This window comes from Monomorium pharaonis, chromosome 1 (genome assembly GCF_013373865.1).
Source record: "Monomorium pharaonis isolate MP-MQ-018 chromosome 1, ASM1337386v2, whole genome shotgun sequence".
In the NCBI taxonomy this organism is placed as follows: Eukaryota; Metazoa; Arthropoda; class Insecta; order Hymenoptera; family Formicidae; genus Monomorium; species Monomorium pharaonis.
The window spans coordinates 16,946,635-16,972,103 of record NC_050467.1 but is presented as its reverse complement, the minus strand read 5'-3'; the positions used below and the strand labels follow the sequence as shown (position 1 = coordinate 16,972,103).

The 25,469-nt window shown below is 31.4% G+C and overlaps 2 protein-coding genes across 6 annotated transcripts in view; one reads left to right on the top strand and one right to left on the bottom strand.

Moving 5' to 3' along the window:
• The first annotated feature begins 3,619 nt into the window (after positions 1-3,619).
• The window catches only part of LOC105838172 (PH and SEC7 domain-containing protein), a 32,894-nt gene continuing 11,044 nt past the window's right edge, over positions 3,620-25,469 (top strand). For 2 of the 5 annotated variants that reach the window (XM_012683522.3, XM_012683523.3), the window contains exons 1-10: positions 3,621-4,690; positions 17,504-17,570; positions 18,445-18,498; positions 20,024-20,384; positions 20,525-21,722; positions 21,817-22,061; positions 22,633-22,826; positions 24,514-24,706; positions 24,896-25,068; positions 25,227-25,443. In XM_012683522.3, the coding sequence (XP_012538976.1) occupies positions 4,529-4,690; positions 17,504-17,570; positions 18,445-18,498; positions 20,024-20,384; positions 20,525-21,722; positions 21,817-22,061; positions 22,633-22,826; positions 24,514-24,706; positions 24,896-25,068; positions 25,227-25,443 (2,864 nt within the window). In that variant the 5' untranslated portion in view covers positions 3,621-4,528. Of the gene's footprint in view, positions 4,691-14,437; positions 15,398-17,503; positions 17,571-18,444; positions 18,499-20,023; positions 20,385-20,524; positions 21,723-21,816; positions 22,062-22,632; positions 22,827-24,513; positions 24,707-24,895; positions 25,069-25,226; positions 25,444-25,469 lie in introns of those variants that run through there. The other 3 variants (XM_012683520.3, XM_012683524.3, XM_012683521.3) reach the window with 3 other exon arrangements.
• On the bottom strand, positions 5,025-12,284 carry LOC105838173 (probable tubulin polyglutamylase TTLL9). The gene is made up of 6 exons (XM_028191982.2): positions 11,272-12,284; positions 10,502-10,791; positions 9,316-9,500; positions 8,504-8,812; positions 8,128-8,342; positions 5,025-7,886 (listed from the first exon to the last, which is right to left on the bottom strand). The coding sequence occupies exons 1-6, from the start codon at positions 11,452-11,454 to the stop codon at positions 7,635-7,637; spliced, it is 1,434 nt and encodes a 477-aa protein (XP_028047783.1). The 5' UTR covers positions 11,455-12,284; the 3' UTR covers positions 5,025-7,634.

The window sequence follows — 25,469 nt, the reverse complement described above, 5'->3', positions numbered from 1 at the left end:
AACAAAAGAATGGTTTGAAAGAGTGCAATTCATAAAACCAAAATATTTTCCTATATCTTTTTTTCGAAAATTGTTGTAATATAATATATATATCTCATAGTATTTTTAAAAACTTCATATTTTTTAAATTTATAAAAATTTCTGAAAAAATACCTTAAATTTTACACACACAAATTGAGCTTTTTGCAGAAATTGCAGAAAGTGACATATATGTTAAGATATATCAAAATTCACATATATGAAAACTTCAAAGAAAAAGGTATATCGATCTTTTAGATTTCTAAGAAATTATAAATAAAGAAATCTTACAATATATCAGAATGTATGTTATGTGTACACGCACCGGCAGAAATGGTGTCCCGCGACGTTCAGCGCTCGGCGATCACCCACACACGCGAAGCGCCGTACGTGTTACTGGGCGCGCGGAGGAGCCGAGGAGATGGGAGAGGAGCGAAAAAAGTGGGGATCGCGCCGGTGTTGCATCCTTCACCAACGTCGCACGTTGAAGAAGGATAGAGCTAAGATGAGTGAGAAGACGTGATACCGACTCGATGGTGTCCCAATATCCGTTTCACTCGCACTCGATACTAATATCGTCTCTCGCTCGCCAATACCATATTAATTATGTTAAATGTTAGATGAACAAAAAATTAACTTACAATCTATCTTACAAACTACAATTAACTTACAAACTATCAACATTAAATAAATCTAAATGTTAAAATAAAATTTTTATTATCTTTTAAAATTATTATTTACACAATTTTGCACACACTTACTTACAATACAAGAAATTAATCTTATACTCTAAATTTGTAAATGGATAAGAAACTCTTATAGTGAGTCTGAAAATTATCCGTAACGATGGTTATAATTTCACACAAAAATTTGTTACGGGATGAAAAAGAAGCATTATTACGCAATCATAAGTGAATCAATAATTAATTGGGATAAACGTTAATTTTTTTCTTTCTATGTATAACATAATTAATATTTCAATAAAAATTTGTGTTTTTTTAAATTAAATTTTATCACTTTACATAATATAAAGTAATGAATGACATGCTAATAGAATAAATGTCGACGCTTCGTGCACTCGGATAGCCGTCTCTCAAAGAAAAAGGAAAGCACGACGCATCGGTATTGGCGAGCGAGAGACGATATTAGTATCGAGTGCGAGTGAAACGGATATTGGGACACCATCGAGTTGGTATCACGTCTTCTCACTCATCTTAGCTCTATCCTTCTTCAACGTGCGACGTTAGTGAAGGATGCAACACCGGCGCGATCCCCACTTTTTTCGCTCCTCTCCCATCTCCCCGGCTCCTCCGTGCGCCCAGTAACACGTACGGCGCTTTGCGTGTGTGGGTGATCGCCGCGCGCTGAACGTCGCGGGACACCATTTCTGCCGGTGCGTGTACGTATGTGTGTAAAAATGATAAGACTTTTTCATAATTGTTCTGAAAAAAGTCTTTTTCCGTTTTAATGAAATTTATAAACTACAATTAAATACTACACGCAGCATTTTATTATCATAATGAAAATCTATTTCTTTATAATTAAAATAAATTGGATAGAATAAAATAAAAAATGTAACATATATTATAATATTCCTATGTATATTTTGACAAAATGATAATAAAATTGATAATAAAATATTTTCAAGATTAGGCACCAAAATAAAAATTAATAAGATATTTTAACAATACAATAATCTATTTAAATATTAATACAAATATTTATGTCTAATAATTAGATTGGTCTTAAATATCATTTGAGTCTTTTAAATATATTGTGCTGATCTAAATAGGATTTGAAAAATATTTAGAAGAATATATAATTTTATGATTTTATTATATGTATATTAGATAATATTACAATCCGTTAAATTTTTTTTAAAATATTAAAAAATATTCAGTTAAAGCAATTTTTTATTAAAAAAATATACATATATTTGAAAAAATGTATAAAAATTTCTGAGAAAAACTTGCTGAAGTATTTTTCTTATCAACTCTTTGTCTTCACATAAATAATTATATTTTGATCAATACTTTCTTTTGAATAAACTTTTCTTAAATGTTAATTATATTGTTTGAAAAAGATTTTTTTTGTATAATATATTTAAGTACGAGCTCATGATCCGATTTCATCTAATTTAGAAGCGGAAAAAAGTTATATCTATACATTTTGTGCATTTTTTGTGAAGAAACGATTACTGCTAGCAAGTTTCTAGTTTAGACATTTACTCATACTTTAAACAATATCCATGAATTTTTATACAAAAAAAATTAATATATAATATACTAAAGATTATATATAATCTTTAATATGCCAGGCACGTTTAAAATTGATTAAAACTGCTGACATTGCACAGCATAAACAATTAACTCATCTCAAACAAAAAAATTGATTTGTAATAAAAGAATAATAAACCTTACAATATACAATAAACCTTAAAATATTATTTAAAAATTTTAAATTTGTAAGATTATATTGTTATTAAAAAAGTTTGTTTTTAAATCATTTTTTTCCTTAAAAACAAATAAATTGTTTTTAAAACATGTTTATTATTTAAATTTTTTTTTAGATTTATTTTCTGTATGGAGAAAAATGCTTGCATTAAACCGTTTTTTTTTCTACACTGTCAACAAATTTGAAAAAACATTGAAAAAACGCGTTAAGCTTCAATTAGAATATTTCTTTTCTTTATACAATTAATTTTTGTTACTTAACAATTTCTGAAACACAATATAATATCTTCTTCGTAAAAATCATTAAATTAAGTTAATTTTTTTATTATTGTCTTTATTAAACTTTTTTTTACATTCACGGGACACGGAACGCCAAATCCAAGCGCTCTATCTTCTAACTAACGTAAACGACTGCATGTTGTATTATTTGTATCCATTGTAGTCAAGATATTTTTTATGGCGTTTCTTGCACGCGATACTTGGCGCATTTTTATACATCTTTTTAATTTTGGATCACAATAAAGGTGATGGAATTACAAGTTTGTTCGATTTTCATGTATAGTTCTAGCAAAGAAGGGTTTAGGATTCTAAAAAACATTTCAAAAACATCTATCAACAGTACATAATTCAATTATAATCGAATCTGGATATTTTATACACTATAAGTTGGATTCGAGAACTCGAGAAATTTTAAGCGCTCGGAACTAAACTCGATACTGCAACCACTATATTTCAAGAATTTTCAAAGACTCGCATTTATACTTTCAAAAAATATTCTAGAATAATCATTAAGAAAATGTAAAAAGATAGATTTTTTAAATCCTCATCCAAACCAGATAATTCCCTTAAATAAAAAATTAGTAGATTAAATTTCCAATTAAAAAACTTAAAATTAATTATGTTACTATTTTGTTTTTTTTTCTTTTTCTCTTAAATATAATCAATTGATCAAGCTAATTGGAGATAACGGGACTGATCGTATACCTTGGTTGCGTTCCGATATTCACTGCCAGTACTGAAAATCTATAGTTTACGTCACATATACTGTAGATTTTCAGTACTGACAGTAAATATCGGAACGCAGCCCTTGAAAGGTACAAAAATTTTAAAAACTACGGAGTGGAAGAAGAAGCCTGCGGGTGTCCGTCGTTTGTATACGCTCCTGATCAGCGTGCTGCGCGATTGGCCGATGGCGTGGCATGGAGGGGGCGTCGCGGTAACGAGGTGAAAGACCGGTGGCGCGCGCAGGTGGCGCCGCGCGCTCGCTCAATCAGTTGCGGGATATCCACCGGCCAGGTGAGAAAGTTGTTATTATTATTTGTACTCGCGCGTTCCCCGCTTCGCGATTTCCGCGGATTCTCGCCGCTGCCGACCAATGTACCCCGTGCTCGTACGCGGCGTCCGTCCGTGTTCGTGACTACAGTTCTTCGCGATCCCCGAGGGGCTCCCTCCGCGAGAGAGGAGCTGGCGTACGCGTGTGCGGAGTGAACCTCGAAACAGCAGCAGCCGCAGCCGCAACAGCAGCGGCAGCAGTAGTAGTGGTAGTCGTCGCGGTTGTCGTCGCCGTGTCTCCTTTCTTCCTCACGGCGTCGAATGAGAGCAAAAGAGACCGATCGCGGCTACCGATCGTTCGCAGTGCAGTGCGAGGAAGAGGGGTAAGAGTCCCCCCCTCCCCCGTCCCGCTCGTGGGTGTGCGTGCCCGAGTGATAGATACACAGTTGTCGGGTGACAGAAGAGAGAGAGAGAGAGAGAGAGAGAGAGAGAGAGAGAGAGAGAGAGAGAGAGAGAGAGAGAAGGAGAGTGAGCGCGCGCGCGCGCGCCGTAGGGCGAGGATAACCCAAATAGGGAAGGTGCGCCCTTTACCCGTTACCTGTTCAATCGGAAGTGCACGAGTGCAAGCGAGAGAAAGAGGGAGGGTGAGAGTGTGTGTGCGTGTTTGTGCGTGTTGTGTGTTGTGTGGTGTGCGCGCGCGCGCGCGCGCACACTCGTGTGAGATCGTGAAAACGTGACATTACAACGGCAAATGACAACGAAGAGGTGAGGATCAATGTGCCGTGATGGCTGAGGAGGAGCTGCTGGTCACCCTGTGCCGCGGCGACTCCGGCTCCGGCGGCTCCTTCGGCTTCTCGCTGCTCGGCGCCTCGGCGTCGGCGGGCCTGCCGGCCGCCCACGTCATCTACGACATCGTCGAGAACTCACCGGCGGCCAGGAGTGGCAAGGTGAGTTACGAGGGACTGCATGGAACGGACCGCTCTCTCTCTCTCTCTCTCTCTCTCCCCACCGCCGTAAAGACGATTTTCGCGTACCTATGCCACGGGGAAATTGGTCCCCCACAAATAAACCATTCTCACGATCGATTTTTGCGTGTACTCTGCAGTGCTCATTTTTTTTTACAATTTTTTTTTCCTACAAAAAAACGCGGAACGACGATTTTCGTGCGGTTGTCCCTGCTGACACGGCTACGTCAGCGAGGCGAAATTAATTCTTAGGCCGCGACGAGTAACGATTTTTCGTATATCTGCAGGGATGTTAGGGATTAATCCACGAGATAAATAATTTAATAAAATATATCCAGCTCGAAAAATTGATACTCGCGAATCAATACGCGCGAGGTGCCATCGCGATTCTCGCAAGATTGATTTTCTCCGCTCGCAGAGTGGGAGATTAATCTTTATATAAATAAATAAATAAAGGAATGATTAACAATGTGAGATCGTTTTCCATGTGCCTGCCGACATTGGTGGATTGATCTTTATAAATAAACGCCACGATTGTTTTAAAGTCGATATCTGCGTGCTGCCTGCGCCGGAGATTGATTTTTCATCGATAGGCGTTGAAACGAGTACATTGAAGCGCAGCGAATGAAAGAAAATCCCTCAGAAGTTATTTTACACATGATTTTTACATTTCACAGTCCACAATGCCGTGACTCGGAGAAAAAGACTTGCGTTCTCGTAGCGATGCACAACGAGCTGATATATACTCTGAAAAGTAAACCAAAGAAGATAGAGTGAAAAACAAGTTTAAAATAATTGAAAGGTCAAGAATTTTATGGAATAAACATTTAAAAGTACTTATTTCTAGAATTATATGTGTCGAAAGAGTAATTAATTTTTGGATTTAATAGAAAAAGAAAGTCAAAAAATGTAGAGAAATGATCCTTTTAGCTTTCGTAAAATAGTCTTCATCTGAGAATTTATCAAATTCCAAAGAGTCTGTGAGTATTCTTTTTTATCTGTATAGATAAAAGAAGTAAGATTATCGGCACTGTAAGGTTTGTAGCACGACCATAAAATTTGAATATTAAACAATATGTTTCGTCAAATTTTTTTATTTTTGCTTATACGACTATTTATCCTTAGCTGTACGACTTTTTTTTTTTAAAGGATGGTGCCATTGCATTTTAAGATGTATGTTTTAAAACTGCACCTTGCTCTTTTTTTCGTTTATTATAGATATTATATATATAAGAAATCCTTTATTAAATACAGCGTCTGATTTTAATACATACATCTAAATATTTTAAGAAATAGGCAAGATATTGAGATTCGTTTTTTTTTTTTCAAATCGATTTTAAAGGAGATTTTGAAAAGAGTTTTGATCTCGGTTGAAATAGGTCAAGATCAAATAAACTTCAACTTAATTCTTTTAATTTCTATTAAGGCCTATGGCTAATCCAGTAGGCTAAACCAGTTAGCAAAAAAGTAACAGTTGGAAATATATTTATGACATGAAAGGGATATTGCAAAAAATAATTTAAAAGTTGTTTTAAACAAATTATGAAATATTGACTGTACGGAGAAATTGATTACGCCAATTTTGCGAAAAAAACTCGTTTAACTCTTTTTCGTATCGTTCTCCCATCATATCATATAAACACAAATAGAAATAAAAATTGTGAATTATTAAAACTCGTTCCAACTTATGACCACACTTTTAATAATGTTAACAAAAAATCAACACTTAGAAAAAATTTTGCTTCTAAAGGAATCGATTGGTGTAATGATTCCCTTTATAGTTAATATTTAATAATTTGTTTATAAAAATTCTTATTGGAAATTGCCATATTGCATCTGCTATTTTGATGTCGCGTTTTAAATTAGCTACTTAAAAAATCTCTTTATAAACATTCTCATATCCATGATCGCGTATCCTTAGAATACCTTAAATATTGCAGATTATAGCCACTTTCTCAAACGACTTACGCTGCTATAAAGAGGAAGAATGAAATTTAGCACTTGAAGACTCTTCTCAACGTTCTTTAAAGAGCACTCGATATATATGAATAAGGATTGACAGCCCTAAGTACAACTCACATAAGCACTTACGATACTCTAGATAAGAACAGGATATACATGTTATTTCTAAAGGAATTCAGGATCGAAGATTACGAAACTGGAACAAAAATAAAGCTTGTTATTTGTTTTTTCGTAAATTGTCGCGTTCTTCATGTTATAAATTAATTAGTGTAAATTTATAACAGTTAAATTTTTATTGATTTTTGTAGTTATTCTTTGAGTTTAACAATTAAACATTTTAAATTCTTTAAGTGTCAAGTTCTTAAATTGGTAACACTGAGTAATGTATAAAAATTAATTAAAAGTTCTTAATCACTAAAGAGATCTCGAAGCGTATGATAAACATTAAGTTTCAATAAAAAGAAGTTTGTTTATCGTTACTCATATATCAATATTTCGTATAATCCATGATAAAGAGAAAAGAAAGAAAATGGCAAAGATAACCCGAGGACGTAATTAAAATACATTTTACTGTTTATGTTTAAATAAATGATTTAAACAACATTTAGATAGTTCAAGTGGAAAAGACTGGTTAATGTGGTTACGAAGTCGCGCAAGTCTTCGGTTAAATTTAGTTTTGACGCTGGAAACGAAGAAAAAAAATGACGAAGACGAGATATGTGTGATGTAAAAGCGAGAGTGCACCAGCTGCATTCTTTCTGCATAGCGACACAGTTTTGTGAATAATATTTAATAACTCGTCGAAAATTTCACGAGCGAATTTTATATATATCAACTACGTAGAAAATATCGCGGTAACAATTGGGATTAGTAAAAATATGTGAATTCAAATTGTTATATAATTGTTGATTAGTAGGCTTTTCAAATATAATTCAAACGTTGACATATTAAAATTTATTTCCACTTATTTTAAACAATACTGCACCATAGAAGAGTAATTTTGACCTGCTTTACGTTTTTCAATCAGCTGACTTCTTAATAAAGATAGCTGCTTTTGACGATCGTTAATTGCTCCGAGAAAGATGTTGAGTCTTCTGAAATCATTGGAAACTGCATCCGTGCGAATTCCGGGGTATGGACAGCTGGTCCAAACTGGTCCGTCGTCCCAGAGCAGATCCAGCCCCCCGATTCTGGTCTCTTGTCCGCTGAACCAACCCTCCACAAACAAAATTGATTTATTTATACAAAATGTTCTTCGCGCGTTAAAAATGTTTATATATAATAATGATTTTATTTTTAAAAAGTTCCAGCATCAAGAGTATACATGTAATAAAAATATTCTTTATGAAAATAAAAAAAAAATTGGTAAATTATTAAAAATTTATAAATTACTTTTATTATTAGTTGCATACAAATACAATATTATAAAGAATTTTTGATATTTGAACCTTTGGTACCTCGAAGTCGAGAACGTTGAGGACGTCGTCGACCAAATCGGATTTTAGACGTTGATCCTCGTTGTCGGTGCCGGTTAAGGCCGGAGATGCGTTGATTTCCAATAGCCAAGGTCGCAGATCATCGCTGAGCAGTATATCGTAGCCGTAGAGCTCGAAACAGTTGCGATCTTGCATCATGGCCGGCTGTACTGCCAGTAAGCTCGCCATTATCACGCCTGCAATAAACATAGATATAGAGTATGTAAACATTACACATATACATACACACGTAGACGTACACTCATATACACCTAAAAATAAACCGTATAAGGCGATTAAGTCATTTGTACAATATTATATTAACGTGTAACGATAATTTGATAATTATATGAAATACCCGCGATGCGTTGCATCAAATTTTCCACCACTTCCGCCTCGTAATAAGTTATCAAATAATCCCTGAGCTTGTGCAATGCCCATTTACAGTTGCATTCCCCGTTCTCGCCTTTTATCGAAGAGATACCCTCGGCATTCTGACTTGCTTTCAGCTGTATTGCCGTATTCGTCAAGTGCACTCTGTTGTCGTCAATGTTTTCCAGATCGAACAATTGGCCACACAAACGGGCAAAACCTTCCCTGGCCAGCCATACTTTCAAAGGATGAAATGATGTCACCAGTACGTAAATGCGTAAATCGAATTTTCGACCTAAAACGAGGGATTTTTATTGTAAAGATATTATGATCATGAATATTGGAATATTGGAAGAGAAGTATATTAAGAATATTCACAATTTTATATTAATATTAATTAGCAATTAATTAAAGAAATTTAAAATTATATATAATGTATATGTATAGTGTATTTAATGTGTCAATAAAGTAAAAATATATGCAACAAATAAATATTTAATTACTTAAATTGAAAAATTATTAAAGCCACCAAATTTAAATATATACCAACATACGTAAATTTTAAAACTATAATTTCTCAATTACGTGTGTATATAATTTTTAGTTTAATTGATATGATAATATAATTTATTATGTTATTTATTGCAATAATACTAATATAATAATATTGAATGAAAATATACATGTTTAATAATACTAAATATAGGATATCCAAAAATTGTAAATATATTCAATTTGTTTCGAATTGTTGATGACAATGTGATTGAATACTGAAGATTTGAAGATCTGAATTTTAACCTGCAATAAGATACGGATTGTCTATGTATTTCTGAACGACATAAATGTCAGTTGGGATTCCCGATTGCTGTGATTTGACTCCTTTGCTTTTCCACTCCACGAGATCCTTTAGCTTCCTAAAGAGAAAAATACCCTTGCCTTGCGAACTTGCTACTGGTTTAACGATCCACGTGGCTCCTTGTTGCCTGTGATTAACATTTGTCATCTCATTGATTCTAATGATTTTAATGATCTCCATAATTAATTTTAACCTTATATAACTGTATATTGGAATTATTTTTTTCTAAAATTTGGTTACTTTTATTTGAATATGATGAATTAAAAAAATTATCATATATTAAACCCAAATTTTTGCCGATTTTTGGATAATAAATATTGCATTAATTGTGCATAACAAAGATTTTGCATAATAAATATAGTTGTTGAGTACTCTAAGAGATTTCAAGGTAATTTTTCATATTAATTCAAGACAAAGATTTTATGATTACATAACAAAAGATGAATCTTCATGTTCTTTCAACATACACGTTTTTTTATGAAATTAACTTGAATAATTTTTCCGAAATTCTTGGAAAAAAACAAATTTTTCCTTTAACTTTAACCCTACATCTTTAAAATTAAATTGATGTTTTTTGGAACATTCTTTTTTTATCAAATTAAGGGCGGATCCAACGTGAATCATTAAAACTTAGCCGTTTCAGAAATATGATAATATAAAATTATTGTTTTAAATTAATATGAGAAATCTTCAAATTTTTTTTAGAGGACTTAACCGCCATCCTTATAATGAAGTATATAAAATTATACAAAAATAATTTAGTGTATGTGTGTGCATGTATATGTGTACAAATGTAAAAAATGTTAAAGATTACTATAGAAATTACGCGGATATATAACATTTTATAATATTTTAAATAAATATATTTAAGAACGATAAAAAGTTTCTTTTTATATCTCTATATAATCTAAAAATCTTTAAGATATCGATATTAACTTCTTACTCATTATTTTTCTCGATAAGAATTCCTGATAAAATATGATATATTTTGATAATGATAAAATTACAATTGATACGATAGACAAACTGTCAATTATAGTAAAGAATAAAAAATTAAAATTCTAATTAACAAAGATATCTATTTTATAATGAATAAAAATAAATAAAATGAATAACGAATAATCTTACTTGTGATATTCCTCGACGAACATCCGGTAGTCGCTAGGCAGCTCGAAGGTCACAGGCATGGCATCACTGATGCGAGCCTCGGCTGTTTTTCCAGCCCTTATGAGGGCCTTCCTATAGCGCTTGAGATTGCGGTATAGGTAATTCTTCCGCGTGAGCTCGTAGTGGTTACGGAAGTGTGGCACCCTCTGGTAAGGGCGCAGTTTCTTCCGGTCACCGTCCAGCGCCTGTCGCAGTACATCTCCCGTATCGCACCACCACAAGTGCCAACTAGTATCCTCGGGATCGACTATCTCAAAGAAGAAAGACGCAACGCTTTAATTACCTTTATTATCTACTGCTTTCATCGATACCAATTTTAAACTTCGAAGAGCAATAAATTTAGAAGTAAGATATTTAATCTAGAGTGTATTCTAGTTTGGTATCAAGCTTTAATATTACATGCACTTTTTATTTTTGAACACTTTGCTTCTATATAAATACGGTGATCGATATATTTATATATTATTCAATATTTACAATGTTTACAATATTTCAGAGCTTTCTAGCATATATGTTCAATCATCTTGTTCGCAATATAAGTGCCACATTATATCAATTAATGCTAGGATTTAGGATGATGTTAGGATTTACGATACTTTTTAAATGATGAGAATGCTGTAACTTTCTCCTCTTTCTCCATTTATATGTGTATTATTAACGAATATCTCTTTTGTTAGATGATATTTTGCATACAGAGATAATAACAGAAAATGATGACTTGACAAAATTACCTGAGTCCAACCTCTTGCCAACATCACCTCAACTTGCGTGCAAGGAAAATCACAACGAAATTTGACGACTTTATCTTCAGAGTTCTGCTTTTTTTTTAAGTCACAGAGCTTTTTTTCTGTACTCGATAATTTGGTCATCTCAGTTTCCAAATGGATTTGTGAATCCTCCAATATCTTTTGCATATTATTCGTGACTTATTAAAATAATTGAATAATTATTCGGACATATTGAAGAGAGAGATGTGTGATTTGCATTTATTAATTTATATAGTGTGTCTTGAGATTCAACTCTCTCTTGATCTTTTTTGAATATTTTGTAATCCGAATTTTTATGTTAATATCGAGATTATTTGAGTTAAAAAAAAAATTAATTATATAATATTATGTTAATTTTTACTTTTAAATCTAATTAATTTAAATTTAATTGAATAATAGGTTGAGCATTAGACCGATATGTAATTAATATAATCATAAAAAGACAATGCCAATTCTCAGTTGAAGCAAATCTTAATACTGAATATAAAGTTTTCATTATCAATTATTAAATCTGTATGTTTTCAGCTCTGTATAACTGTATTATACCGATACAGATTGTCGGATTTGAAACGCAATCATAGAGCTAGAAAGATAATACCTTAAATTTTTTTTTCAATTGATCGTCACTTTGATTATGAGTAAAGTATCTTAAAAAACTACAATGCTATTGGCACATAGAAAAACAGTTAATAAGCGAATCAGTCACGATTGTAAACAAGCAGTAAACAGTCAAGCAAATCAAATTTGTTGATTTTTTTAGTCTTATTCTTTAAGTTTTTTTATGTGCAATAATTTTAATAAACTTATTACGAAAAATCCCAGCCACACAGTAAAAAAATTTGCATTAAATTTAACAGATATTGCATGTCCAAAACGGTCCACAGAAATTTTTCTGTTAATTTAACATATTAAGCATATGTTAAATAGCAACATAAATATTATGTTATATTTTAACATAAAAATAAATGTAAATTTTATAATTTGACATAATTTTTATGTAACAATTTAATAAGAAAATTATGTCAAAGTAACACATGTAATATGTTATTTTAACATTATAATAATGTTAATGTAACATATATAACGTGTAACAATAACATATTATATGTTATTTTAACACAATCATAATATTACTTTAACACGTTATATATATTAATTTAACATATTATATATGTTAAATAATAATTATTCTGGAAATACTGAAAAATTTTTTTACAATTGCATACATATAGATTGTTCTAGGATCATCGATAAAAATTTTGTGTGTATTATTGGAACCAGTCCAATATTACAATATATGTGAATGCAATCGTACTTGGTTCTCTGTTCTTAGCGAGCCCCTTTTATTCACTTAATAGGTGAATCTTTTTTACAAGAAATGCGCCATCTCGGGATAGACAGTAAAATCCTCAAAAATGAAATGGTCCTTGTTAAAACTCAATTATCGAGTAAATTCAACATTTTTTTCGTCAATTTTAATAGCTAAATCCTATCACTAATAATAAGGAACATATTTATTGTGTAAAATTAAAAGTACGTGCACATTGTGTTACTTTTACACTTTTTTTTTAGTTATTCTAATAATTTAACACTTTACTTGAATTAATACAACAGCAATATGTTAAAGTAACAAGCAAATATGTTAAATTTTAACATAAAAGTTTTAACCAGGATATTTTTTAACAAGAAAACACAAAATTTTTTACTGTGCAAGGTTTGAATCTGGAATTCCCTCAATCCATGACGAATATCATATTAATTCAGTTACCGGGCACATGGTAATATTTGTCATAATAATCAAATAATAATTTGGCAGAACATCTTTTTGATGACATGTATATAAATAATAATAATTGAGTATTAGATTAATATACATATAATTAACACAATTATGAGAAGAAAATGGTGGAATTTCCAATTTAATAAAAATTTCCAATTTAAATTTAACAGAATTTTAATTAATTATAAATATGGGTGTGTAATATCTCATTGTATACCTTTTTCTTAAAAAGAAAAAAAAATTTAAGTTTATAATACGGAGTGGATTTTATTTACCTACATTTCCAGTTGCCTACAGCTTTGTTTTTACACAAATTTTGTAGAGATGCCCGATTGTCTACAGCTTCGTTTGCACACACGAAAATAATTAAGGTACAAAAGTACGATTGCACACATGATATTATTTTGCTTATACACATTGCACACATGACATTATTGCGCACATAAAATAAAGAAACAGTATTAACACATTGCACACACGCACATTGCACACATGATATCATTGCGCTCATGGCACTCTGGAGACACGATTCCAATAACTTGGGCGCCTTGATTTGACGATGGTTTCTGATAATATTTCTTATGCTGAACAAAAAATTGTATAGATCTTACAGGGTTAACTGCTTTAGTTTTTGAGATATATCGTATTAAAAATAAAAATAAAAGTAGATTAAAAATAAAAAGAAAAGTAGGTAGACCTCGCTTTGCATGGAAAGTCGCAAACCCATGTGGAACAGTATGAAGCGTGGACACTTCTTTGCTGTGGTTACACACACACACACACACACACACACACACACACACACACACACACACACACACACACACACGGGGGAGGGGGAGTGCAAAGGGGGACTTTTCTCCCTCTTGCACCCACCCCATCGGTAGGGGTGTCCTGGAAAGTTGCAAACCAATGTGGTACAGTACAAGCGTGGACGTCGTTTCAATCAGATTACTGTTTTAGTTAATGTTAGGAATTTAATTTTATGGAATTTGATTGCTGATGTCTGTTTTACACTGTGTGCATCTGAGATTCACTCTCTTCCTCTTACAGAGCACAATAATAATATTATGTGTACATTGTGCGTGTGTGCAATGTGTATGAACGTTTTAATATTATGTGTGCAATGTGTTAATATTGTTTCTATAGCTTATGTGTGCAATAATGTCATATGTGCAATGCGTTTGTGCGCAATAATGTCATGTATGCAATGTGTATGAACGTATTAATATCATGTTTGCAATGTGCATGTGTGAAATAATGTCGTGTGCAATGTGTATGAGCGAAATAATATCATATATGCAATGTGTATGAGCGTAATAATGTCATGTGTGCAATGTATATGAACGAAATAATATCATGTGTGCAATCGTACTTTTGTACCTTAATTATTTTATATCGTGTGCAAACGAAGCTGTAGGCAATCGGACACCTCTGCAAAATTTGTGTGCAAACGAAGCTGTAGACAATTGGGAATGTAGGGAAATGGTTCCCCTCTCCCATAATACGTGCTAATTGTTAAAAGTATTGTAGAGGATGTATCCTGTAATATGTAAATTCTCTCTGGGCGTTTTGCACTTGAATAAAGATTTGCGTAAACGTGTTATATATTTAATTTTTATTATAGTAAATTGATTATGTATATTAACAATCTATCTAGTTATAATAAAGACGAGTATTACTTGGAAAAGAAGAAAGTAAAATCAATAGCGAGATGTTTACACGTTTACTTGTGGATATACAAGATATTCATTTTGAATAATTTCTGTGTCGATAATTAGATAGAGTTTAGAGAATAAACCATTTGTTATAAAGGAAAAACAAGGCAAACATGACATATACTTGCATGATTTTTTTCCGGTGCTGCATTTATGAATTTACTTCCTGGAGAAGAGTTTCAAGACATTACAAAGCATTCCAATATTATATTGATATGTAATAATTGTTTACACAAATCAAAGTGCATTGTACGCAAAATGATCCATTAGAGGACGGATTAGAGGACAGTCAATGGGAGGAAAGTCAATGTCATCGCGGATCCGAAAATACAATTGGCCATCGGCCGAAATCTCCTCGTTCCGATTTACATTCGAATCAGTCGCATTTTGTTGGTCGCAAATTGCCGGTGTTCTTGTAATGTGATTAAATATTCGGAATCGTATCTTAACGCATTGCTTGTCTAAAAGTGTGTATCGAATGCCCAAACTCGCGTCTTGTCTGTCGTGCTGCTTACGACCTTTTGACTTTCTTCTAAGCAGACATTCCGGAAGGAATAGATATGATTATGTTGAATACATGGCGCTCTGTGAGGTGAATCTCGTAAAACTGTGTGAAAATTTATCCAAATAATTACACGGAGACAAAATAATGTAAAACATCAAAAAATCAAAGTTGTCCAAAAATATCTGCTGGATGAAAAAAAAATCATAGAAAATTTCGATTTTACCCGGACTTTATCGAGTGAAATAAACTGGCAAAAACTATGAAAATGACTTATGTATAACACTAAAGTATAACTATATAAATTTATATAAAAAATTTTTTTTATATAAATTTCTATAGTTTAATTTAAAAAATTATGCTAATCACTGTGATTTGTTCAAAGAAAAATGACGCAAAAGTAACAAATTAAAAATAATGAATTCTTGTAATAATAACATTTTTCTTAATTGTAATTAATATGTAAAATTCTTTTTTCTTAAAAAAGCTTTGGAGATATAAAGGTTACTAAATTTTACATTAATTTTCAATTTAACCATGTTTTTCTATTACGAGGAAGTGTAATAAAATATCCCACCAAACACAAAGTTACATGTAACGTGCTTGTTGTAATTTCTCACTTAATAATATAATGTAACTTGGTGTTCGGTGGGTTTTTTATTTATATAGGTCTGTTTTTCATTATTCAACATTTTATAGTAAAAAATTAATTTATTGCCACACAATTTCAATCTATATTACAGATTTTATTTTGGATAAAGTTTAAATTGGAAAAGTTTTCTTTAATACTCTATCATTGTTTTCTATTTATTTTATCATTATTGACAAAAAAGATCAGTTTTTTTTTTGGAAAATATCGATTTTTACTAGTCTAAACTTTATAAAAAATGTGAAATTTTACCAAATCTATAAAAAATACACTATTTTTTTATTAATAAAAGATTAATCCATTTACCTTTAATACAGATCTTGTCCTTGTTTGGAATAAGATGACAATACATAGTCACCAATGTTGGATTGTACACACTATATTTAAAAATTATTCTTTAAATTGTTATTTAATTCAATATTTTTTCTGGTCAATTTAATTATCTGAATATTATCGTTGTGAACAATTTTGAAGAGCAGAGTAAAAAAACAAATTTTTTTCCAATATTTCTTATCTAGTTTTTCTTAAAAGGTATTCTGCTAAAAGAATAATATAACATTGTATTATGGCTATTTAAACATTGTATTGTGTACTTTATTTCAAATAAAGATAAAATTTATTTTAAAGACAAATAAGAGATTATTTTTTTATTAATAACAAACGTAAATACCTGGGAGATATTAATTATTATTTACTATATGTATTTATTTATTTGTTTATTTTATTATTAATAAAGTAAATAGTGTATCTCCCACATATTCATGTTTTATTTTATCTATCTCGTGTATGTAATGTAAGAAAAAAGACTAAGGTTATAATTAAAGCAACTGACTTATTATAATTTAATCTTACAAAAATGTTGCATTTCTATAACGTAGAATATCTTTGTTCACATAAAGATTGAATAAATGTTGAACTGTTTGTTGGTAAAGCAACTGGTGCAGATAAACTAGTATGCTTTCATTGAACTTTTCTCACCTCCGGTATAATTTCGTAATAGAATTGCTTTCAGGTTTTTATGTAACGGTGATTGTACGCGTTTTCAATCGGCCATGCATATGACAATGTATTGATATGCATTGACAAATATGTATTCATTATTATTATTAAAGATATATTATTATTTAACCTAACCTTCCAACGTTTTTTTCCGCAACTTAATCTCTTTAACGAGGGTATTTTATGTGCAGTGCGTTTTCATCATGTTAATAGCTTCGAAAAAATTCACAAAAAATTTATAATCTCTTTATACCTTTGATTAAGAATCAATCTAAAGAAAAATTGGAAATTATTTGTTAAAATATTTTTTATAACAATTATTTGTTGAAAAACGCACATTACCATTACACGACTGTTGGAAATGAGCGGGGACATGAAACCCTGGTTGGAGAGATTGGGGTTAATATCAAATTATTTAAATATTCTAAACTCGATTGACATGTAATATATGTATATAAGTATGTACATGCTGAAATGTGACTATAATGTAGATATAATTTCGTATTATTGTATATTTTGTAGAGATAATTTTTGTTTGTTCTTTTCAGGTTGAAGCTGGTGATGTCATACTCAGGGTGAATGAAGTTGACGTCAATCGGTTCAGTACGAAAGAAGGTAAAAAAATATTACATTTACTGAAATCCATTTCTTGATTTCTGAAATTTTAAATTTGTGAAATTTGAGTTTATTTGCTGTTTTATCATTGCTTTCTCACAATTGTGAGTTTAAAAGAAAAAGGTGATAATAACATTACAAAAGTTATAAAAATAAAAAAAACAAAATAATTGCGATTTTTTTATACTTCTGGAAATCGATTTTCTTTTTACATTTGTATTTTGTCATTTATTGTAAATTAAATGTCACTTTAGGCAATATGATTCAATATACATATAATACAACGCAATTTAATGTAAGTGATGGATTAATTTTAGTTAGACATGACCATTGAAATTGAACTTGATAATAATTCAGAGAACAGAATTTGTAAGATGATTTACTTAAAAATCTAATTAATATTTAATTATAATTGTTTAATATATATTTACATACATATGTATTATATACGTATATACATGTATATACATATACACAAGTATATAATTATATTATATATATAAAATTATTTTATAAATTTAAAAACTATAAAATTTTGCTTAATTGTATACATAACATGTAAATTTTAAATTATTTTTATTATATTTAAAGTACATGAATTTTTTGTTGTAAATACTTTACAGAGTGGAATATATAATACATATAATATATTTTAAATTTATGAAATGTACATTATTATTTATTTATTTATTCAAGAATTAAAATAATATGTAGCAAAATATTTTAATATAAAAACGAAAAAAATAAAAGAAAAGGAAAGAAAAAGACAGAAAAAGCGGGGAGAGAAAGACTGGGATAAAAGAAGAAATAAAGAAAAAAATTCTGATTTTAAAAGTAGTTATTTTAAAATTAATTGGTTTTATTGTGATTTTAGTACTGAAATGTCTACGATTGTCTTCAGATCCCGTTACTCTAAAATTACGAAGAGGTAAGTAAGATTTCTTAATATATAATGCACGACTAATAATTTACAAAAGCTTACACGTATTAATCATCTACGTAAAAATGTATAATTTATGCAGCACACACGCGCGCATACACACCATAAAATTGTGTGTGTGTATGTGTGTTGTGTGTGCGTATATCATTCAAACGTTACTTATACTATAAATACAAATTAATTACGTATTCACGAGGCTGCTGAACTCTTACGATCGTAAACAATCTAATGATAGATCACTGTCTGCACGCGTTCTTGAACTTGAAAACTGTAGTAATAATAGAATTAACGCCACAATAATCATCGCGACTAACGCGATAAACAGAAAAAGTTACGCATCTACCCTACGGAAAGGGATGGCCGATGATCAAGGATGCGTGATTGTCCACATGAACGGCTTTGGATGCACGAGAGCGACAAACAATTTTCTGTCAGACGATCACATTGATCTCCAAGGGATGCTTTCATGTTTTATTATTCGTTATTTCGCAGAACGTTTTTATTATTGTTTATTATTTTATTATGATTATCTTTGTTAGCTTTAATTATTAAATAGATGAATTTATTAAACTGCGACAGATGGAATTTTTTTCTAATAATAATAATAATTTTTGTCCAATAATTTAAACAATCTCTTATGTTTCTCTCAAAGAAACATTTTTGCATTTTAATCTTTAATCAGTATTCTTGAGTCAATTTCCAATAAGCTACTTGAATAAAACCGAACAAGGTCTATTTAATTTATTTTTTTAATATATTATACATATACAAACATATATATATATATATATATAGAGAGAGAGAGAGAGAGAGAGAGAGAGAAGGGGGGGGGGGAAGCGTAATTTATTAAGCGGTCTGGGATGGTTCCCCTCAAGCGCTAAGATAGAGAGAGAGAGGGGGGGAGAGACGGGAGGGCAAGGGGTATTAAAATAAACTAAATTAGAATAAAATCTTTAGTCAAATCACAACTTATAAAAATAAAATACATATTATATATAGAACATTTATAAATATACAGAAAAAACTTTTTTAACGCTAAACAATTCGGCTTCTCTTTTCCTATAATACATCTTTTAAGGCCAGTTTCACAAACGTCGGTTAACTGGGAGGTTAATAGATTTTCTGTCTCTCCTTAGATAATAATATAGAGAAAAATAGGTAGTCGATTAACCTCCCGTTAGCAGTTAACCGACGTTTGTGAAACTGGCCCTTAATCACGTACTCTAACCATGAAATGGTTTTTAAATGGTAAGTTCAAAAGTAAACCTTATTTACTGAGCCTTGTCCAGTTCAGGTACCTTAAATTATTATAGAATTTTGTCATAAATTTTTATAACAAATATATAGTTTTCTATAAATTTTTACTGAAAAAATTTCATTAAAAAGCAACATAACTAAATACATAATTTGAAAAAAAAAGGTTAAAATATACATTTAATATAGTATTTTGTGTGCAATAATAATTAAAAAAAATATATATATATATAAATTTTAAAAAGAAAAAATTATTTAGATCCTGCGGTGAAGGCTCACGTTCGCCGTCTTCTCGGACAATCTGGAAAGAACGAGAACATAGAATCTTCAAAAGATGTTTTGGCGAATAATCCCAAGAACATTGTCACTTCCGGCAATATAGAGAAGAAGGAAGTCAAGAAGACATCAGAAATTACATCAGAAATGTCCACAGACTCGCCAACGTTGACACCGACGCCTACAATGACGACGAGAAGCAATGGCTCGTGCAGCGATGCCTCTCTCTCATCAGAATTAGAGGCACTCTTGCCATCCGTGGATCATTTTAAGGAAGAGGAACGTACTCAATGGGAGCCCCTGGGAACTACCGAGAAGTTATCACGACAAAAAAATACACCCCGGTATAAATTGTATACAAATATTGTTTTAATTCTGCTTTTTTACTCATCTACAAATTCATAACAATAAATTATTTGTTTAAAAAGTTTTTATTAATATTTCATATTAGTATATATAATAAAACTTATTATTTATTTGTCAGGTTTGAAGCGTACATGATGACTGGCGACTTGATGCTAAATCTTTCCCGCACGCAACAGAGCAGTAATCTGCTACCTAAGCAGCATCAACAGCGAAAGGTGGACTCCCTTAGGTACAATCCAAATCATCAGCACGCCACTACCACTGTCACTACCACTAGTGCCCACCACAATCACAATCATCACCACCACCACCACCATCATCATCATCATCATCATAACTCGGTACCCAGCAGTCCCAATGAGACCCAGCTGGCACATCAGCATCATTATCATCGAGGAAGCGCATACAAAGCTTCCAGTTCGGCCAGTACATCACCTGTAGGCGCTGCCAGACGCGACGGAATGCAGAGTACTTCGGGAGCCCTGGTTCAAGTCGATTCGGGCAAGAATACTCCTTCAAGCTTCGGTTTTGTACGTACCTCGCGATCGGAAGATCATCTGCAGTTTCAGAAAGACCCCTCAATGAGCGCTGTGGATATCGACATTGATGACGATGTCACTTCAAGCCTGAACACGCTGCTGGATCCGCGGCCAGAAAGCCTAATGCCAAATGAGCGAATCGTCTGGACTTACAACGCGCCTGTTAGTTCACCTGCCGTTTCCTGCTGCCAAAACGGTGGTTCCTCATCTTCGTCTTCGTCCTCATCATCCTCTTCGACAAGCCCTCAGCGTTCTCTGTCTCCTGCTTCCCCTACCTCTGTCTCGTCCTCCGTTATGTCCTCCAACTCTGGTTCCCGTAGGTTCCCTTCGGCCCAAACTGTTCCCGGGGTTTCCAGCACCCCGGGAGGTCATCTCCCCGCTAATGGCGATTTTAGCCAGTCGGAGGCCATCAGCAACATGTCCAGTCCAGACTACAACGATGAAGAGACAATGGATATTCTCAGCGCAAGGGATATTATGATGGTGAGTGATCCCAGCGACAGCGATTCCACGATTTTGGCGAGTGAACCGCCTCAAAGGAGACTGAAGGCTAATCCTCAGGATGCTGGAGAACATAGAATAGTGATTCAAGTAAAAGGGCCTGACAAGGAAACTCCAAGAAATACAAGTCCCAGACAGGCGAGAAGAAGAGGAAATCCTATTGGAGAACTGACGCCATCTGCTGCATCTCAAAATTTGCAGAGAAATCAACCTCCGATTCCGGGAGTCCCTGGAATCATTGCAGGATCTATGACACCCGAATGCGTAGGTTATCAGGTAATATTATCAAATAAAGTGAAAAATGAGTTTTATTATAATTTCTAATTCGTTAATAATTATATATTACTTATTTGCTCGTTATCGAATTTAGGAATTGAAAGAAAGTGAAGATGAGAGAGAGGCTCTGGTCGCTGGAATGTACGACGAACAAAAAGAACATGGTAGTGGCGCATCGCCGCCACAATCAGCAGATGAAGAGAGCGATATTGAAAGTTTGCACAGTTTTCACTATAGTCCGAAAGCGGTAGATTTGCCCTCCGCGATTCGATTAGCAAAACGTCTTTATTCCTTAGATGGCTTCAAGAAATCTGATGTTTCTAGACATCTAAGCAAAAAGTAAGTTTTTTCTATTTTTGTGATTATATTTTGTAAGTTTTTACAGAATTTTTTCTTAATTTTTCTATCAAAACAAATAAACAAGTGTAATATTTAACTCTTTGAGTACAATAGAGGTTAATATGACCCCAACAAAGTTTACTTTGAAATATCTCTAACTTAGAATGTCAAACAGGTCTCAATGCGACATCTGTTATAAGATTTCTACTTTACTATTAAACAGTTGCCGTATGCTCCAGAGCGTCAACGTTTCAATTTTTCCTGACTATAATAATTTCTTTTTCAGACTATAAGATATCATTTTTTGATATGTAAACTTTGTACCAGAATTTGTTCAGACCAATAAAAAACCAATAGCGTCGCTAAGGTACTTCCTCAGATAATTGGGGTCAATTTAACTCCATGTATACTGAATATTATAGGAATATTATAGGAAATATGTACTTAAAGAGTTAATACAATTGAGTTATTTAAAAGCTTTTAGATTAATCTATTACTAATTTTTGTACATAAAATATGAACAATTTCAAAAGTATCAATTTTATGAATATATCATCTCTTATATTTGCAGTAATGACTTTAGCAAAGCTGTAGCGGAGGAGTATCTGCGTTATTTCAACTTTGAACGAGACACATTGGATATGGCTCTCAGAAAATTTCTCGCTCAATTTTGTTTGACAGGAGAGACTCAAGAAAGAGAGAGAGTTTTAGTACATTTTTCCAAAAGATATTTGGATTGCAATCCTGGTAGTTTTAATTCTCAAGGTGAGAATGCGTTTTAAAATATACAGATTGTCTTGTAACTGTACTATAGTACTATTGTACTATAATACAACTGGCAGAAGAATTTTTGAAAAGATAAATAAACAAAGAATACAATTTTTTTGCCAAAATGATCTTTGTCATTTCCGAAATAATCAAAATTGATATATTTTAACATGAAATATAAAGTCTTGTAAATTAATCATTTTTTGATAAATGTATCTTAATATATTTTTTGTGCGTCGAATAATGAGATAAATTGATTAATAATAGAAATCAAGATAAATTAATGTTTTTTAAATTAAATTAGATACCACAGATGCATACATTGTGCGCACTATTTAGCTTTTTATTTTTTACTTTTTAAGAATAAATTGCAATTATAATCATATAAATACTATAAATAGCCATCGATATAAATGATAATCTTTTACGAAGTTAGTTCAACAAGAGAACTAATCAACATCGCGGAAGAGCGATGACACATTTTGATATATTTGATTATTCGATTTTATATTTTTTTTTTAGGAGTGAATTAAGTTAATGACGTATAAAATTAATTTAGTTACGTTAAAAATTGCATGGACGAAAGACTAACTTAGTTAAAGTTACGTTAAAATTAAAATAATTAAATAGCACTTAAAAAAATAATCTTGCAACTTCAACAACAATTATATGTGTGTAAAATCTAGCTGAGATTAGATAAATAATTACCAAATACTGTGATATGTATATGTATTGCACCTAATCAATCTAGCTGATAGAAGCAGAATTTCTAAATTCTATATGTAACAGCCAAAATTCTAGCTGATACAAAAATTAGCGATATATTTTGTTTGTAATATCAAGAAATCTGTTTATATTTCAGTAAAAAAATTTTTTTGGGTGTATAATTTACTTTTAAATGCACTATTTATATTAAATCAGAAAATTATAATTTTTTTAAATTAGATTACTAGAAACGACTATAGAACGTTAAATGATTTTAATATTTTATTTTTAAGTTTATATGAACAAAATAACAGAAATATTCTTTTTTATGTAGAAATGTTTTTTATATTTTATTTCTTTTATGTGAATAAATTTTTAACTTAGCAATTAAATTAATAAATTAAAATTATGTATTTTAAAAGTAATTAGTTAAAATTAAAAATTAAATCATTTAAAAATAACTAAATTAAGTTAAAAATTATTAATCTTGAGTTTTATTATTTTACTTTTAAGTTTTTAATTAGTTACTACCCAAAAACATAGTTTTTTTACATATAATTATATAATTTTTTTTTATCAATTATGTGTTTTCATCAATTATTTCAATAATATACAAATAGAGATAAACTGAATAAAAGTATTTGATTATCAAAGTTATCAAAAATGAATGGTTTATAATTTAATGTTTTATATTTTAAAATATGTTAAAATATGTCAATTTTTAAATTTCTAGGAAATTACACATTATTATACAAAAAATTTATTCTACGTTTTCAATTTTTTTAAAGTAGAATCACTTTCTTTTTAATTGTATCACCACTATGTATATTACGAGCTACGTATGTCTTTTTTTAAATTAAATAATATATAAAATTATATTACATCATAATAACATTTTGAAAATATTTATCTGGAATTATTAATTTATTCTTTTTTCTTCCTGTATATAGGTTAAATTTATTAAATAATATTTGTTTAGATGCGGTTCATACATTAACTTGCGCGATAATGCTGCTTAATACAGACTTGCATGGTCAGAATATCGGCAGGAAGATGTCGTGCTCAGAATTCATTGAGAATCTGTCGGAACTCAATGATGGCGACAACTTTCCACGCGAAGTGCTCAAGCAGCTTTATAACGCTATCAAATCCTTTCCTCTCGAGTGGGCTTTGTAAGCAAATATGACATTATAAATTTTTTTAGGATAATATTTAATTAAATTTTTTACGATTAACCTTAATATTGTAGAATAAAAATTCGAAATGTATTGGTCTCATTTAGAAAGTGAATAATAATTAAACTTTTAGATTCAAATCCTTTTCAAGTAAATTTAATTTTTTTATATTCTCTATTGTTTTAGAGATGAAGAAGGAGATGAAGCGACAAACCAAGCGATCCAGCAAGGCGATGGTACGGCGACGATTGCCGGTACCGGAAATCCGTTTCTCGATGTGCCAAATATCACGGGCGCTACGGAGTTCAAAAAAGGCTATGTTATGCGTAAATGCTGTTATGACTCTAATGGGAAAAAAAGTATGCAATCCTTATCTCTTAAAATTAAAATATGTTAACTATAACGTGTCTATCTTATATCATATCTTGCACACACACACACACACACACACACACACACACACACACACACACACACACATCTCTTTTATTATTTTTCATGATAAAATATTATACAGCTCCGTTTGGCAAACGTGGATGGAAAATGTATTATTGTACATTACGCGAGCTCGTGTTATACCTGCACAAGGATGAGCATGGCTTCCGCAACGACAGTTTGCACAATGCTATACGTATTCATCACGCGTTGGCTACTAAAGCGACCGATTACACAAAGAAGCAACATGTTTTCCGATTGCAGACTGCCGACCAGGCCGAATATCTCTTTCAGACAAGGTCGATTCAAATTTCAATTTAACTTT

Coding starts and splice junctions, on each gene's coding strand:
- LOC105838173 (XM_028191982.2), bottom strand. CDS start 11,454: ATGCAAAAGATATTGGAGGATTCACAAATCCATTTGGAAACTGAGATG. Junction 9,501..10,501: donor TTCGTCGAGGAATATCACAA/GTAAGATTATTC, acceptor TGTTAATCACAG/GCAACAAGGAGCCACGTGGA. Junction 7,887..8,127: donor TCAACGTTCTCGACTTCGAG/GTACCAAAGGTT, acceptor TTGTTTGTGGAG/GGTTGGTTCAGCGGACAAGA.